The sequence below is a fragment of the Frieseomelitta varia genome, unplaced genomic scaffold (assembly GCF_011392965.1).
Source record: "Frieseomelitta varia isolate USP_RPSP 00005682 unplaced genomic scaffold, Fvar_1.2 scaffold_217, whole genome shotgun sequence".
In the NCBI taxonomy this organism is placed as follows: domain Eukaryota; kingdom Metazoa; phylum Arthropoda; class Insecta; order Hymenoptera; family Apidae; genus Frieseomelitta; species Frieseomelitta varia.
In genome coordinates, this window is record NW_025109939.1 from 798,096 (window position 1) to 812,875 (window position 14,780).

General features: G+C 42.8%; 1 protein-coding gene across 18 annotated transcripts in view; it reads left to right on the plus strand.

Annotated features, from left to right (window-relative positions):
- LOC122527421 (protein turtle-like) overlaps positions 1-14,780 on the plus strand; it is a 235,210-nt gene that overhangs the window by 197,902 nt on the left and 22,528 nt on the right. For 9 of the 18 annotated variants that reach the window (XM_043651603.1, XM_043651604.1, XM_043651594.1 and 6 more), the window contains 8 exons: positions 167-576; positions 2,083-2,354; positions 2,661-2,833; positions 3,073-3,141; positions 4,408-4,488; positions 7,326-7,511; positions 7,630-7,857; positions 8,923-9,016. In XM_043651603.1, coding sequence (XP_043507538.1) covers positions 167-576; positions 2,083-2,354; positions 2,661-2,833; positions 3,073-3,141; positions 4,408-4,488; positions 7,326-7,511; positions 7,630-7,857; positions 8,923-9,016 — 1,513 coding nt within the window. Of the gene's footprint in view, positions 1-166; positions 577-2,082; positions 2,355-2,660; positions 2,834-3,072; positions 3,142-4,407; positions 4,489-7,325; positions 7,512-7,629; positions 7,858-8,922; positions 9,017-14,477; positions 14,732-14,780 lie in introns of all 18 variants that reach the window. The other 9 variants (XR_006306341.1, XR_006306340.1, XM_043651607.1 and 6 more) reach the window with 6 other exon arrangements.

Genomic DNA, 14,780 nt, shown 5'->3' on the forward strand with positions numbered 1-14,780 from the left:
CACGAAGACTAAAGTCTTTATAACGATCCAATAAAGGTAATGGCGTAAAAAAGCCTCCAGCTTTTGATAGACACGATACATTTCTATTAGTCAGAATCGCTGTGTTGGCCCCATTGTGCGACACGACGTTTACCAATGAATTTTTATTAAATCCTCGCCGTTTTAGATCCAGCGAAGGTCACGTTCACTCCGACGGTGCAGTACCTGCCGTTTCGTCTGGCCGGTGTGGTCCATTGTTACATAAAAGCAAATCCCACCCTTCAATACGTGACGTGGACAAAGGACAAACGATTGCTCGAGCCTTATCAAACGAAGGATATCGTGGTGATGAACAATGGCTCCCTGCTCTTTACACGGGTGAACGAGAATCATCAAGGTCGGTACACCTGCACGCCTTACAACGCGCAGGGCACGCAGGGAAGTTCCGGGCCGATGGAGGTGCTCGTGCGAAATCCGCCGGTATTCACCCTCGAGCCGGATCCCATCTATCAGAAGAAGGTTGGCGAAACGGTGGAGATGCATTGCGACGCTCAAGAAGCCGAGGGCACGCAGAAACCCACGATACAGTGGCACAGGGTATGGTAAAGCCGTGTTTGCGCGAGAAAAGCGAAAAAACCCGTTTGACGTACATACGTTTCGATGAGAAACGTAAAGATTAGCAAAGATTAATACTGGAATTACCAGAGTGACCGATAACAACCAATTTAATAATATTTTATTAGGAAGTTTCGTAGAGTTTCGGATGATTTTTCATCGAATATGCAGGGTGTCTCGTAAACCGTAAACAAGGGGTTCCATGCAGAAATGAATCGAAACGAAAGAATAAAAATTTTTCGTTTCAGACTTCGTTCTCTAAGAAAATTGAGCTTGAAAAATTCATTTTTCCGCTAAAAAAAATTTAATTCTCAAGGAAATAGAATTTGAATATCATTCGTTAGGAATTAACTCATTGTTAGCTTGATAAATTGAGAAATTAATTTCCTCGAGAATGTAGCCTTAAATTTTGTTTTTCTTTTCGAACTCATTTTTGCACGTGGAGTCATCCGCCAGTCGCTTGTCCACGATTTGCGAAACACTCTGTATATGTTAAAGCTTGTGTTCTTTATCATACTTTAAACTTTTTCTTATTCCTTGAATTTTCACTTTTTCAATACGAGTTTTATATTTTAATCATCGGTAGTTTTAATACTAACTGAGAGATCCTTGCATTCTTGATCAACTTAAATACATAATCGATTAACCTAAGTGCATTGTTATTCATTTCTGTGGTATATCCTAACTAATGACAATTCTCTGGTTTATAACTATACCGTGATTCTTAATGAGTGATTCTTAACACTAGAAGAACTAAATTGGATTCCATCAACGAGATTTAATCGTACATTGACTAAAATTTAATTCAGACAAATGAATAGTTCATATAAACAGATTCTATTGTACAAAAAGCATGTTATATAAACAGAAAGCATTCGATATAAATTCGTCTGCTTAGCTACTTATCTATTTTTGTAACACATCATACAAACCTATTCTGTTGAAGCAAGCAGGATGTACGATGTTTGATATTTTATTTATTTTTAAAAGTCTCGTCAGTCTCGTTGATTGCCCCCGAAATATCATCAATACTTAAATATTGACGTCACACGATCTTCTTCATTCAAAGGCTTTGTACGCTCTATAAATAGCATATTATTGTTCGACAATAACTAATAATAAGCTAATCAATATCGTAGTCAGTCATCTTCGCATTAATTCAAATTTCTTCCCTTGTCTAACATTTTCTCAACAACTCTCTTCATTTGATCAGAATATCCATCTTTACAAGCTTACTTTGTACCGTATGTCAAAACATTTTCATTATCATCCGTGAATAATAATAAAAATAACGATGTACACTGCGAATCGATCGATTTCCAACCAGTCATTCGTTTAGCTTCTCGAATCGTATAGCGAGCGAGAAGTCATCAGCCCGATGTCACTAACGAAGCCGCGAATAAAACGTTTCGAGTATCGCGTTTATCCCCGGCTCGTTAGTCTTTTGACGCTCGATTCGCATTTGCACACGATGATCCAATTCCGTAGAGGGACGGCGCGTCGATCCAACGCAACCGGGCAAAGATCGTCGGCGGCAATTTAACGATCGAGAGCCTGCGACGCTCGGACTTTGGCTTCTACCAGTGCGTCGCATCGAACGAAGTGGCAACCATATCGGCATCCACGCAGCTGATCGTCGAAGGCACGCAACCGCACGCACCGTACAACGTATCCGGCACCGCGACCGAATTCTCGGTCACGTTGACTTGGTTGCCGGGATATTCTGGAGGGCCTGATTACAAGCAAGATTATACCATCTGGTGAGTCTGTGTACACTGGCTGGTTGTTTGCTCGAACAGCCTCGTCTCGCGTCGAGCGGGACGGCTGTTTGACGTCGGCTGTTCAAGCTTCTGTGGTAGAAACGATCTATCCTTTTGGAATAGCATTCCCAAGTATGTTAACCTCGGGTGGGCGAGCGAGGTAACCACTCGTTGAGCCGGCAATATCGGTTAGAATGCCATTCCGAGAGGAAACTCGTAAACGAGAGGAGTACGTTGTTTCGTGGATCAAAGTGAGTACGTATACGTTGCGGGAATGAGTTTGAAATGGTGAATCGTTTAACGCAGGTACAGGGAATCGGGCACGTCCGAATGGAAGATGATTCCGGTAACTCCGTCCGGTAGCACCACCGTGACGATCAACAACCTGACGCCAGGTACGATGTACGAGTTCCAAGTGATCGGGAAGAACGCTCTCGGCGATGGAATGCTGAGCAAACTTATTACCATCAGGACGCTTGGTAACGAACTTTGAACATTTCGCATTATTTGATATCGGTGATAGATCTCTCGCGATAATCGTTCGTTACTAAAGGAGCCAGACGGGATCCTCTATTTCGCGCCTCGGTTTCGATGCTCGAACGAATATCGCTATCGCCTGGAACTAACAGTCCTTGCCTGTATTACCACGACTAACACGTCGCATTCTATGCAATCTGTTTCCCTTCTTCTTTTTTTTCAATCGCCCTCACCCTCGAAGATGTGGCATTGACGCATTCAGCGACCCCATCCTCGAGCGCCGGTCAAGCTGCAGCCACGGATGAAAGCGGTAAGATCGTCGATCCAATCGATATGGCTAACCGTACAACTAGCAATTGGCAACTCCTTGGCGAGATTATAAGTCGTTTCCGTGAGAAGAGGCGCCGAAACAGCTTGACGCTACCGCGGAAGCAGTAGCCACTGAAATCAAAGGGGCAATCTTGTATTTGAAAGCGATCGACCATAAAACCATCCGATTCGAGGCTTTCTCTCTATCTCTCTCTCTCTCTCTCTCTCTTTCTTTCTCTGTCTCTCTGAAAACGAACGAGCCCCGAAACAAGCTAACAAAGAATCTCGGTTGAACGATTCCGTAAAGATGCCCTGCGCGGAAGAGATCGCTCTTCCCTCCTCGCCGCGACCGATCTTTGTAAAGCCTCGTTGCTGGAAATAGCGCGAGAATTTCAAAGTTACGTTAAAGCTCACCGCGAAAGAGGAGAAGCAAAGAGGAGAGGGAAACGAAGACTTCCGTCGCGACTTATCGTATCGGAAAACCCATCGAGCCGTTCATTCTGTTTCCGCTTTTATTTCCTTCCCCTCGAATCTGCCGGGTCATTGCCTTCCATTTGTACACACGGTGCCTTGATTTTTCCTGCACGAGCCTCTGCTGATTTTTATCCGGCTCCAAAGAGAAGGACGACTCCGCCGATATCTCCAATTTCCTTCGTTCCGCTTCTGCCACAAACGCGCGCACAAATCGCCATGCGTCTCGTGAATCTTTGTTTCGCACGTCTGTTCCGCGGATTCATAATCCCGCGAGATCGTGAAACATGACCCGTTTCCCCGGTATTTCCATATTGATAACGTGTCGAGGTCAAAAAATCCTCGCTAATCACTCGAGCAAATCAGCAACGAGCCGCGAACAGTCGTTTTTTTTTTTTTTTTTTCTTTCTTTCTTTATTTCGCAGCCGAATTTTCTCGCTGTACGCCCAAGGTACGTACCTTCGCTTCTTTTCCCTTCTGTCCGCCATCTTTTTCCCTCCTCGCGCTTCTATTTCTGCCTCTTTCCATCCCCCGCCACGGTCCGTCGCTGTCTACGCATCAACGGTCTCGAAACTCGTTAGCCCGCCTCGAGTAACGCGATTACAGCCAGCTTAACGAGAATTCCGGTGGATCGGATTCGCGAGGATCTCCACCGTTACGGTCCGGCTTTCTGCGACCCGTAGGTTATTACAGCATGACCAATCCTCCCTTCCCCCCCCCCTCTTCCGGATTCATCTGATTTCTCACATTTGTCGTTTTTTTCTTTCTTTCTTTTTTTTTTTTGTTCTCGTTTCAGACATCTTAGACCATAATACTCTCATATTACCGACCGATTCTACCGGCAACCCAGTGTTCCCGCCGATCATGCGCCCGAAAGGTATCAATTTTTGTTTTCTTCTCTTTATTTACTCTTCCTCCTTCTTCCGCGTGTATCTTTTTCTCTTTAGTTTTCTCTTTGGTTAGTTCGATCGAGTCGTGAACACTTTTCGCCGCGGTTAACGTAAGAATTTACATTGGCCATTTTCCCAGTTGAGCTCTCTATCGGCAATCTGTCCTCGGTTTATCCATCCCTTGTGCCCAAACGTCGAAATACCGCGCGGCGGTCAAAAGGAAACAATAAAAAAAGGGAGTGGCGGGGAGGGAGGGGAAAATGGGAGAGTAGGGAAAGCGTCGACAACGATTTTGTCATTCATGGTGGTGTACAAGCCTCGCGTCAACTTTTTCGTCGGTTGTAACGTCGGCCGACAACGCGCGTGCAACGTAAAAAAAAAAAAAAAAGTCAATAAAAGACTGAAAGCGTCGTGAAAACGCGTAATCTCGTTAGCGGGGTACACGCGGTCGGTCGCCAAGTTGGCTTTTCGTGCTCGGCCATCGATTTTTTTTCCTCGCTGTTTGTCAGTTTTTTTGTTGGACCGTTTTCGAAGCCTGACTGTGTGCCGCGGCTAAAGTCACCAAAGTTTTCGGACCGGAACGCGTACTCTTTTCGATCAGCGAGTAAAGAGTAAACGAAAAAGGCGAGGTGTTTTTTTTTTTTCTTTCTTTCTTTCCTTTCGTCTGTTTTTTTGATCCCGCGCGTTTGGAACTGAAATTTGATATCAATTTTGATAGCTTCTAACGAGACGTCGATCGCAGCAAATTTTTAAGCTGAGTGGATAATTAGTTTCTGAGATATGAGAGATCAAGGAAGTTTGTGTTCATTAACCCTGCATTTATCGTGCCGAAATGCTTCAAATTAGTTTACTCAAAAGTTAATGCTCAAAGAGAATAACGTGTTACAATATAAATGCATCGAAAGATGAGTAAACTTTTAATTTGTTATATATTTCTTTTTAAATTATTGGTTATTTTGGCGAGCAATCAAATGGTCAACACTTTCGAGACTTTCCAAATGGTGTGCAATAACTGACGACATTTTTCCACTTTACGGTAAAATTAATAGCAATTAAGCTTGCGTGAAAGTAAGATAAACATATTTCAATATGATTTTTATTAAAAAAAAGATATCATATATAGGTCATGGGTTATACGAAATAATTTTCAATTAATTTCACAGTTAGTTAACGCACCGTATACGTCATATGAGTTTACTACGTCATATTTCACAAAAATAAATACAATTAATAAAGACGATAACATTTATTGCAAAATTATGACGATCGTAAACTATAAAAAAAACACAAATATTATTTCATTTTTTATGACATTATTTTCTTTCGTACTGCATTGTAATGATATATACTGACACATGTGTCTAATTTGTGTGAAAGAATTAAAATTCAAATAATATTTTACGAAGATAATTTCGCTCAGTTTGGAAATTTATTGTCACATCTCTTTATTGTCAGCTCGATACCAAATTCAGTTTGAATTATATGAACAAAGTCAAACAAATCTCTTGGTTCGCTCTTCTTACATCTTGCGCTCGATTGCCCTCCTTGTTTCGCGCGCTCGTCGTCGAACGAATCATTTGTCTAAAACTCTGAATTATTCGACGAAGAAACGTATTCGACGAAAAAAAAAAAAGAAAGAAAAACGAACGAACAAAAGAGAAGGAAAACGGTGGGACGCGGTATCGAGAGACGCGCGGAGCGTTGTGCCTCGAGTAGAACTCGATCGCATGGCGCGACGATCGAAACGTGTACGGAGTGGAACAAAAACGCCAAGTTGTTCGCCTTTGCGGGGAGAAATTTCCATCCAGCCGGCGCGAATTAATTGCAGCCACTCGTGGCCGGTTACATTGGTAAAAAGCTTTTCGCGAACACGGTAACCGCGTTCCAGTTATTCACGATATTCCCGGGCGCCGCGACGCCTCCATTGAGAACCCATTTATATCTTTGTGCTTGCACGGGGTTGAAGGGGTTGAAGCAAGCGGTGAGTGTGTGCACGCGTACGCTCGTGCCTGTTTCCCGTTTTCCTAATGCACGCTGGCTGTTGCCGGCTGCGTGGTCGACAATTTGTTCTGACGCAGCGTGCAACGGCCGCGCAAATGAAGTTAACAAATAGGGACATTGTAAATACCGCAGAAACGAATGCAGAAACATCGGCCGCTTCAACTGGCTGGCTATTTTTCCATCGTGAAAATTTATCGTATTGTGCCCGTGGTATTGTTTAACGTTTGCAAACAATCGCGAATATCACACGGTGGACTTTATCGGCAACAACTGGGAACAACGGCTTCTCGTCGCTCGATTATTATCCTACGTACGCCACTGTGATTCTCTTTTCTTTTTTTCTTTCTTTTTTTTTTTTTTATTAACCTGGTTGTTTTACATTTATTTGTTCTTTCACTTGTTCCTTCTTTTCGTCCACTCTCTAAACGGTGAAGCAACAGCAAATAAATCTTGACAAATGGTAACGTTATCCGGTCATGATGTCCCGCCGTGGCACGCGATGTTGATGTAACTTCTCGATGGAATCGGACACGCGTGAGCTCATCTTCTTTCGTCACTACTTACATATATAATGTTACGAGCTAATTGCTTCCGGCGTTCATTCGTTAGCCTTATTAGCGGCCGTAATCCCAATTTCGTCGTTGTTTCCCCCATGTGACCAACCGTAAATTTACGCGTTGGAATGCGGACGAACGCCCGATGAAAGTCCTTGGGACATACGCATGCAAAGTGTGTGTTTCGTTTCAAGTGTCTTTCGTAAAAAAAAAAAAAAAAAAAATGCCTTCCCCCCGCCGTCTGTAACTAATTCGATTTGAATCGTCAGGACCAAAGCCAGGTCCTCCGAAAAATCTCACGGTGACGGAGGTCAGTAACGGCTTTCTGATATCCTGGGAAGCCCCCGTGGAACGTAATCATCTCATTCAATACTACACCATCAAATACAAAACGGACGGACCGTGGAAAACGCTCAACAAGGGACAGATCCGACCCGAGGAAACCAGCTATTTGGGTATGTTTCTTCCACGATTCAGCGTCCTTTCCATACAAATAGCCCGTCCGATCGGCGAACCAAGTGATTTCACTGTTTCATTGTTTTCTGTTTCACGACGACCCGGCGACGAGTACAGTGAAGAATCTGGTTGGTGGTAGGACCTATTATTTCCAAGTGTTCGCCAACTCGGCGACCAACTACGGCGCCAGCGAGCAGGTGAAGTTTCCGGTGCCGGCCCGGGTGAAGCACAAGGCGATCACCGCGGGCGTCGTCGGTGGTATACTCTTCTTCATCGTCGCGATCATCCTCAGCATATGCGCGGTGAAGATTTGCAATAAGCGGAAAAGACGAAAACAGGAGAAAGGTAGGGCTGCGTCACGGGGAGACGCGTCAGTCGATCATTCGACTTGTTCCACCGAGTCTGGCCCGCACCTGGGCTCGAGGTTGTCTCGTCGCCTTTTTTTTCAAACGTTGAAGAATTCCTGTAGAAAATCGTCGTACGTGTCGGAAAAAATTTTGTATTTCTCGTCGAAGAATGCTCCACGTGCCAATAGAAGCATTGCAGTGTGCAATGTAAGTAAAGTACCAGAAGATGACATCACTGGTAAATCTATGTATGCAGAGAGAACCGTCACGAAATTACCAAGTTATCAAATATTAAAAGATGACATCACTGGCAAATATTTTTCTGTAGAAAATAGTAATTGTAGAAAGTATTTCAAGTGTTCGAACATCAAATTGATACATTTATGCATTTGAACATAAATACATATTCAATATATTCATATATCTTCGTAATGCTTGACCGGTGAGATTCACTTTTTTTTTCACTTTTGTTTATATTTTGTTATGTGATAAATTTCTTAAAACATCGAGTAATTATCAAGTTCAAATTCAAAAACTGTTCCTACATTGGTAGAAAAGAATTGTTTGACGATGGCCTCGATAACGTACTTCAGGGTGAGAAAAATTATCAAATATATTTCAAACAGTCTAGAAACAAATAGAATTGCCATCTATAATATTCACGCAGTTAAATAAAGCAATTCCTCTGCAATTTCTCTGCAACGAAAAACATGGCACTTACAGAATTTCATATAGATGTAACTCTCTAAATCTTGGCCACATTTTTGCAAAAGTTAAAACGTTGATGCATTCGGAAATTTCAATATGGAAAGTTCTAAATATCGTAGTTTAAACTTCTTCCTTCCTGCCGGGAAATTCGATCAGCTCGACAGTTACGATATTTTCTCCGACAGTCGCAAACAACTCTTCAATTTGTCCTTCGACGTTCGCCTTGGGATTTGCAAGGTTTCTCCCTTTAATTCGTTGGCAAAGGAGACGAGAACGACCCGGTAACGCAGGAGCTGGGCGAGCACCTGTGAACCTGAACGTCTTACTCATTTAACATAATCTTGTAACATTGTAGAACTGCTTTCAGCGTATAGTATGGTGGCCTGCCGGGTCACCGACGCCAGGAACGGCGCAGGGCAGGGGCCCCAGGGAACAGTGCCTTTGAAAAAGTGAGTGTCTATCTCCGAAAGATCTGTCTTCCCCACAGGTTCCGACTTTATCTAACTTTTCGATTCCCCCGATCGGGGGATTAATCTATCGAAGATTAATCACGAAAACGAGGACGTAGACCGACGAGATCGTATCTGCATCGTGGTTACGATTCGTTTCAACGTTCGTTCCGTGATTAGCCGGAACGCTCGAATGATGGTGGAAACGATGGGCAACGTCCTGTCCGAACGAAGAGAGGACCCGTGAAACCGGTGCAGCTACGACCTCCAAAGAGATATATACATCGATCACTTAGGTTTAGCCAGAGCTAGCAATTAAGTCCACTCCACCCCTTCTTACGAGCATTAGGCGACCGAAGCACCGCAAGCATTTAAGAAACCTCTCACGAGTAATCAATAGCAAACAAAATATATTCGAGCTATATATACCCGATATTACGCATATACATTTATATTTATCACGGATGAAAACATATATATATATATATATATGTCTAGAATGACAAACGCGCCGTTTGTTCGATAATCTTGCTAACGTTCAATCCTTAACTCCAATGGTCATTGTGCCATATAATGACCATTGAAATTTAGGTTTGAATTATTGAATTTTCTTACGAATCTCTATCACGGAGAATGTGATATTCGAGATAGAGTTTATTATTCATTATCTTGAATCATAGTATAATCTAATATATATTATTAGACGTACTGTATATATAACTATTCTGCAGATTTTTATGCTATTATAGGAAATTTAGTATGTACAAAAACACATAGAATGCACGTAATACACGAGGACATATGAAATGTCCAAAATACGACATCTGTTAAAATATTTAATTAAGTAAAACCCTGAATCTCTGCATAGGTTCCAGGTTTCAAATTACGTTCACGAAAATGTGAATTTTCATAAAAATCCGCAGTCTATATATAAGTCCAATGATAGTAGTTAGGATTAAAATTTAACACTTTGACTGCCGTGCGTATAACATATATAAGCTGCAAGTAAAATCTGATTTGTTCGTTTTGATAGGAGAAACAAATCCAGATTGCTTTCCAACAACCTTTTCTTTTTATTCTTTTGTCTCTTTTCTTTCTTTTTATAGTGAAACAGTTAATATCGTTCCAGACATCGAGCTTCGTCAAGTGTAGTTTTGCTTCGAGTTACTTTTTCCTTAGTTTATTATAATGTCAGCCAAACGAAGTGATAATGCTATAATGAGTGACGCAAGTAGCAATGAAGACAAAATATTCAAGTAAAAAAGGAAACGAAAGAACAAGATTGTGAGCGGTAGTAAAAACGAAAGGGATTGAAATAAACACAATAAATGATTCTTTTCAAACTCATCCAGTTCGGAAAATGTCGACGTAGAAAATATTCTGAATCTGAAGGTAACTGGTGAAATAGGTGAACTGTTGAATAAATTTGTTTGACAAGAGGAAAAATAATGTCCAATGTGGGAGGGAAAAAAAATTTTTGGGATTAATTCCGTGGATGGGTTTCGTAAGAGCAAATCCTATAGCCAATTATTGGTGAAGAAACCGATTCTATAATTTTCATTTACCGCGCAGCACTATGTCGCGGAACAGATTCGAATTACTTCTTAGTAATTTTCATTTTGCTGACAAATCCACTATTGCTGAAGGTGATGGTCTTGAAAAAATATCTCCACTGTTCAACAAATGACAAGAAAAGCACCAAGAAATATTCACATCAGGAGAAAACATCGTTATTGACGAAACATTAATTCCATGGCGTGGAAGACTCGTATTCAATACATACCAAATGAAGCCCACAAATACGGTATAAAATTATTTATTCATTGCTCCGTTGAATGATGTACATGGCCGATGAGAATTTATTGTGGAAAATCAACTAATGGAATCGGAGAAACAGGACTGGCGCACAATGTATGCCATCAATTTGCACATAAGCTTTTCAATCAGGATCAAACGCTACCAGCTATGAATTGTTCGCTATTTCGCGTTTAAAGCAGAAGACTCGCATAGTTGGAACAGTGAGAAAGAATAAAAAGTTCATTTCCCAAAGGATGATATCTAAAGAGGATGAGGGTGGTATCGTTGTACTCAAGTGGAGAGATTCTAGAGATAGAATTTTATCAACAAAACATACTCCCATCGTTATAGCAAGTACATAAAAATACGAACATCGATGCAGATTCTACTAGCCGACGAATTCATCACGCGGAAAATTAAAATCTGTAGCAGTTCTTGATTACAATGTAGGAAAGTGTGCGATAAATCATGTAACAGTAAGAAAATTTAGAGAATTATTAATCTTGCCTGCACATCCAACGCAATCTTGTTTTTTCACGCAACCGGCATAACAAAATGCAATTAGAAAAATTTCTCCTGGAGCAACTATAAGAAAACAAAAGACTCTGCGCTCCAAGCTGCCTCGATCAACCGCAATTGTGCATAGAATGTTTCGAAATATTACCATCCAAATAATTTTTTAAATAAATTACTAATAATAATAATAAATAAAATACTAATAGTTATACGTTTATGTTATTTGTACAATAATTTGTCAGTTTTATTATATCCTTTTCGATATCCTTTCAAATACCCACTAAAAATCTTTCGCAATCAGCTAATATAAACCCGTATATACGCGGCAGTCAAAGTGTTGAACGGTTTTATTCTTCGAACGTGTGAGAAGTAACGCGTGAAAAGTAATAAGTAAGCGTTATTGAACGAACGACAGCGTCCTCTCTAATAATAACATATCTCTGAGTAACATGTAAGTCGAGAGAGAGACATGGGAGAGAATCTTCTCATTCTCTCCTCATTGCCGTCTCGATTCGCTTTTACGAGAATAGCAGTCGCATCCACTTGTCGTTGCAAAAATAAAGAAAGAACGAGACAAACAACCGTAAGATACACGAAGGGAACAATAAAGACGACGATAGGAACCCTCTTTTGATCTTGCGCCATACATGAGAGAACGCGAACCACGCACATAGAACGCATCGCGTAGCGATGAACAGAAAAAAAAAAAAAAAAACCCGGCAGACTAAACCGCAGCAGCAGAGGTATTTTGGACGAGGTTGGAGAACGATCGGTTTCGACGATCCGGTGCGAAACCATCCACGCACCTACATAATGTATAGACGCGTCCGTCTTTGCGCGTGGACTGCGGTCCTCGGGCACGAGCGAACAGTCGAGCGACAATTTTGCATTCGACCTGGTCCCTGGTATCGAAATACATATTCCGACACTTGGTTTTCCAGCGAGATAAGTCGAGTTGTTACGCGTAATTTCATTTTAGAACAGAATGGAAGAACGCGGGACACGGGAACGAAAATCCTAACCTCTTTCTCAGTCGCGATCGGTTCACTCAATTGTCCGGTCCCAGCTATCCGAGAAAGAGTGTCCAACAGTTTTTTGTCTTTTTTTTCTCTCCTCCTGCCCAGATCTCTTTTTCCCCCCTCTCGTATATCTCGAAATCCGTATCGACGAAAAGTAAGTAAAGGAAAACGGTAGCGATAACGGGGAAAATCGATCCGGGATCGGATCGGACGCGGTTCGCTCGAGCTTCGGCGCTCGTATTCCCGTCGCGTCAGCGTGCAGCTTCCGTTGCCACGAGACAAACCGAGAGAACGGTTCGTTTAACGAACGATACCGGAGAAAATAGTTCTCGAGAGAGAAAACGATCGCACGGTGACGTACGATCGGTGTGCGAGAGATGACGCTCGACGACGTCATCGCATTTCCCGGCGAAACCGTACGTACGTATGAAAATCGGCCTCGATAACCGATGACAAGGTGTTCAAGCTTTGAAATCATGCCAAGCGGACTGCACGTGTAGTAGCGGGTACTCAGCCGACTATTATGATTTCCATCGTGGCATCCAAAAGTCCACAATACGACTGCAGTGATGCCTATTCTGGATCGTATGCCGCCTTTGTTTCCCGCGCCGAGCCATTTCGTTTTGTCGTTCGACCGTCCGTTTCTTTTCTCTCTCTTCTTTTTTCTTTTTCTTCCTCTTTTCCCCTCAAATCACCCGCCTTATCCCATCGTCTTTTCTATCTTTCGTTCCTTCACCTTCCGCTGACGAATACTTTTTCACGGATAATTCATTCACCCTCGTTTCCTTCATTCTCATTCACCGTCGAACTTTCCCGTGTCTTTCTCCTCGTTCGTGGCTTGTTTTACGAATATTTTGTTCCGGATCGCTGACACGTTCAATCACGTACATTTCGAATTTTCTCGTGGGCTTATCGCGGGAGCGATATCTCTCTCTTTTCGAAAAACCCACCCAGCGCGTGCGATCGCACGCATAAACTCCCCGAAGTATTTACTTTACTTGACAGAAATATTAATGTTTGTATTAACGTAATCAATGCTCGCTCGATATTTATACGCGAGTAATATCAGATTCGTGTACACACATAACAAATTTCCAAGCAATTCGATTACTTCCGCACGCGAATAAATCGGCCACGGTATTAACGTAAATGCAAACGGTCGACGTGATCTAACGCGATAACACATCGCGAAAGTATTCGCAGTGGCTCTTGTCCTCTCGAGAATGCAAATTCGTGTCCGCGTTAACTCGGTCGACCGATGGGAATTTTATCGTTTGGGAAAGTAAGACGCTTGACTATTCGTGGGCCAATCTTTGGTCCTTTCGTCTGTTAGTCGCTCTCGTGATAAGCCCCTTTTCTCGATCTACACGCGCGCGACCGAGTCTCCCCCGAGTGCAAACACGAACGTATCTTTCGCGCGCTTCTCCCGGGGGTTTTCACGAAGCGAGCAGATAATGCACGTTTATACCTACACGTATATCCAGAACGGGCTGGACGGTTCAGCCACTGCCAAGATTATCGTTTTTCAGCTCCGGATTCGTAGTCGTACAGCATGTACGCGTTAATAGAAAGATCGAAGTGATTACGGACGATAAATTTGTCGACATCGAATGAGAAAGCTCATTCGTACGAGATACGAATACGGAGCCAATCGAACTTGGACGGTCCACGTTCGAGGATCGCGATCAGAGCAAGGATCAGAAGAGAGCCAACACGCGAGCTAGAGAAGTTTCGCCAGAGATCGAGAGGGCTGTGGAGAGAAAGAGCTCGGAGCGGTCTTTGAGAATATCTTTCGACGATCAATGCCACGCTAATGCAAAGCGCAAAGACACCTCCAATGAATTGTTCACCTTCTTGTCCTCTTTCTCTCTGTCTCTCTCTCTCTCTCTCTTTCTCTCTCTCTCGCTCTCTCTTTCTCCCCCTGTCTGTCTCTCTCCTATCGTTTTTTCTCGCACGGACGACAACCGCGATAGAACGAGAGAAATATGACGAGGAAACGCGGCTAGAAAGGCGAAACAGTAAAAGAGAAAAGAGAGCAAAAAGAAAGAAAGATAATATAAAGAAGAGCTATAAACGAAAACGTGGGCGTCTCTTGTCCTCCTCTCTCTCTCTCTCTGTGTTTTCTATAGGTCGACAAATCTAAACGCGTGCGGCGAGTCAGTCTCGACGCTGACCCGTTGCAGCCCGTTGAATCCGCTACTACCACCACCACCACCACAACCTCTTCATCAACCACCACTTCCTACGCAAGTAACCACCCCCGCCACTGCCACCTCGGAGCCGGTCCACGAGCAGGCCCCCCCGAACCGTGATCGTGACCATCACGCACTCCACCTCGATAATCGAGATTACGAGAGCGTGTTTATCATAGAGAGGCGGAACAGTAAGCCCAACCTCCGCTAGCCACACTGAAAATAAACCAAGTACTACCA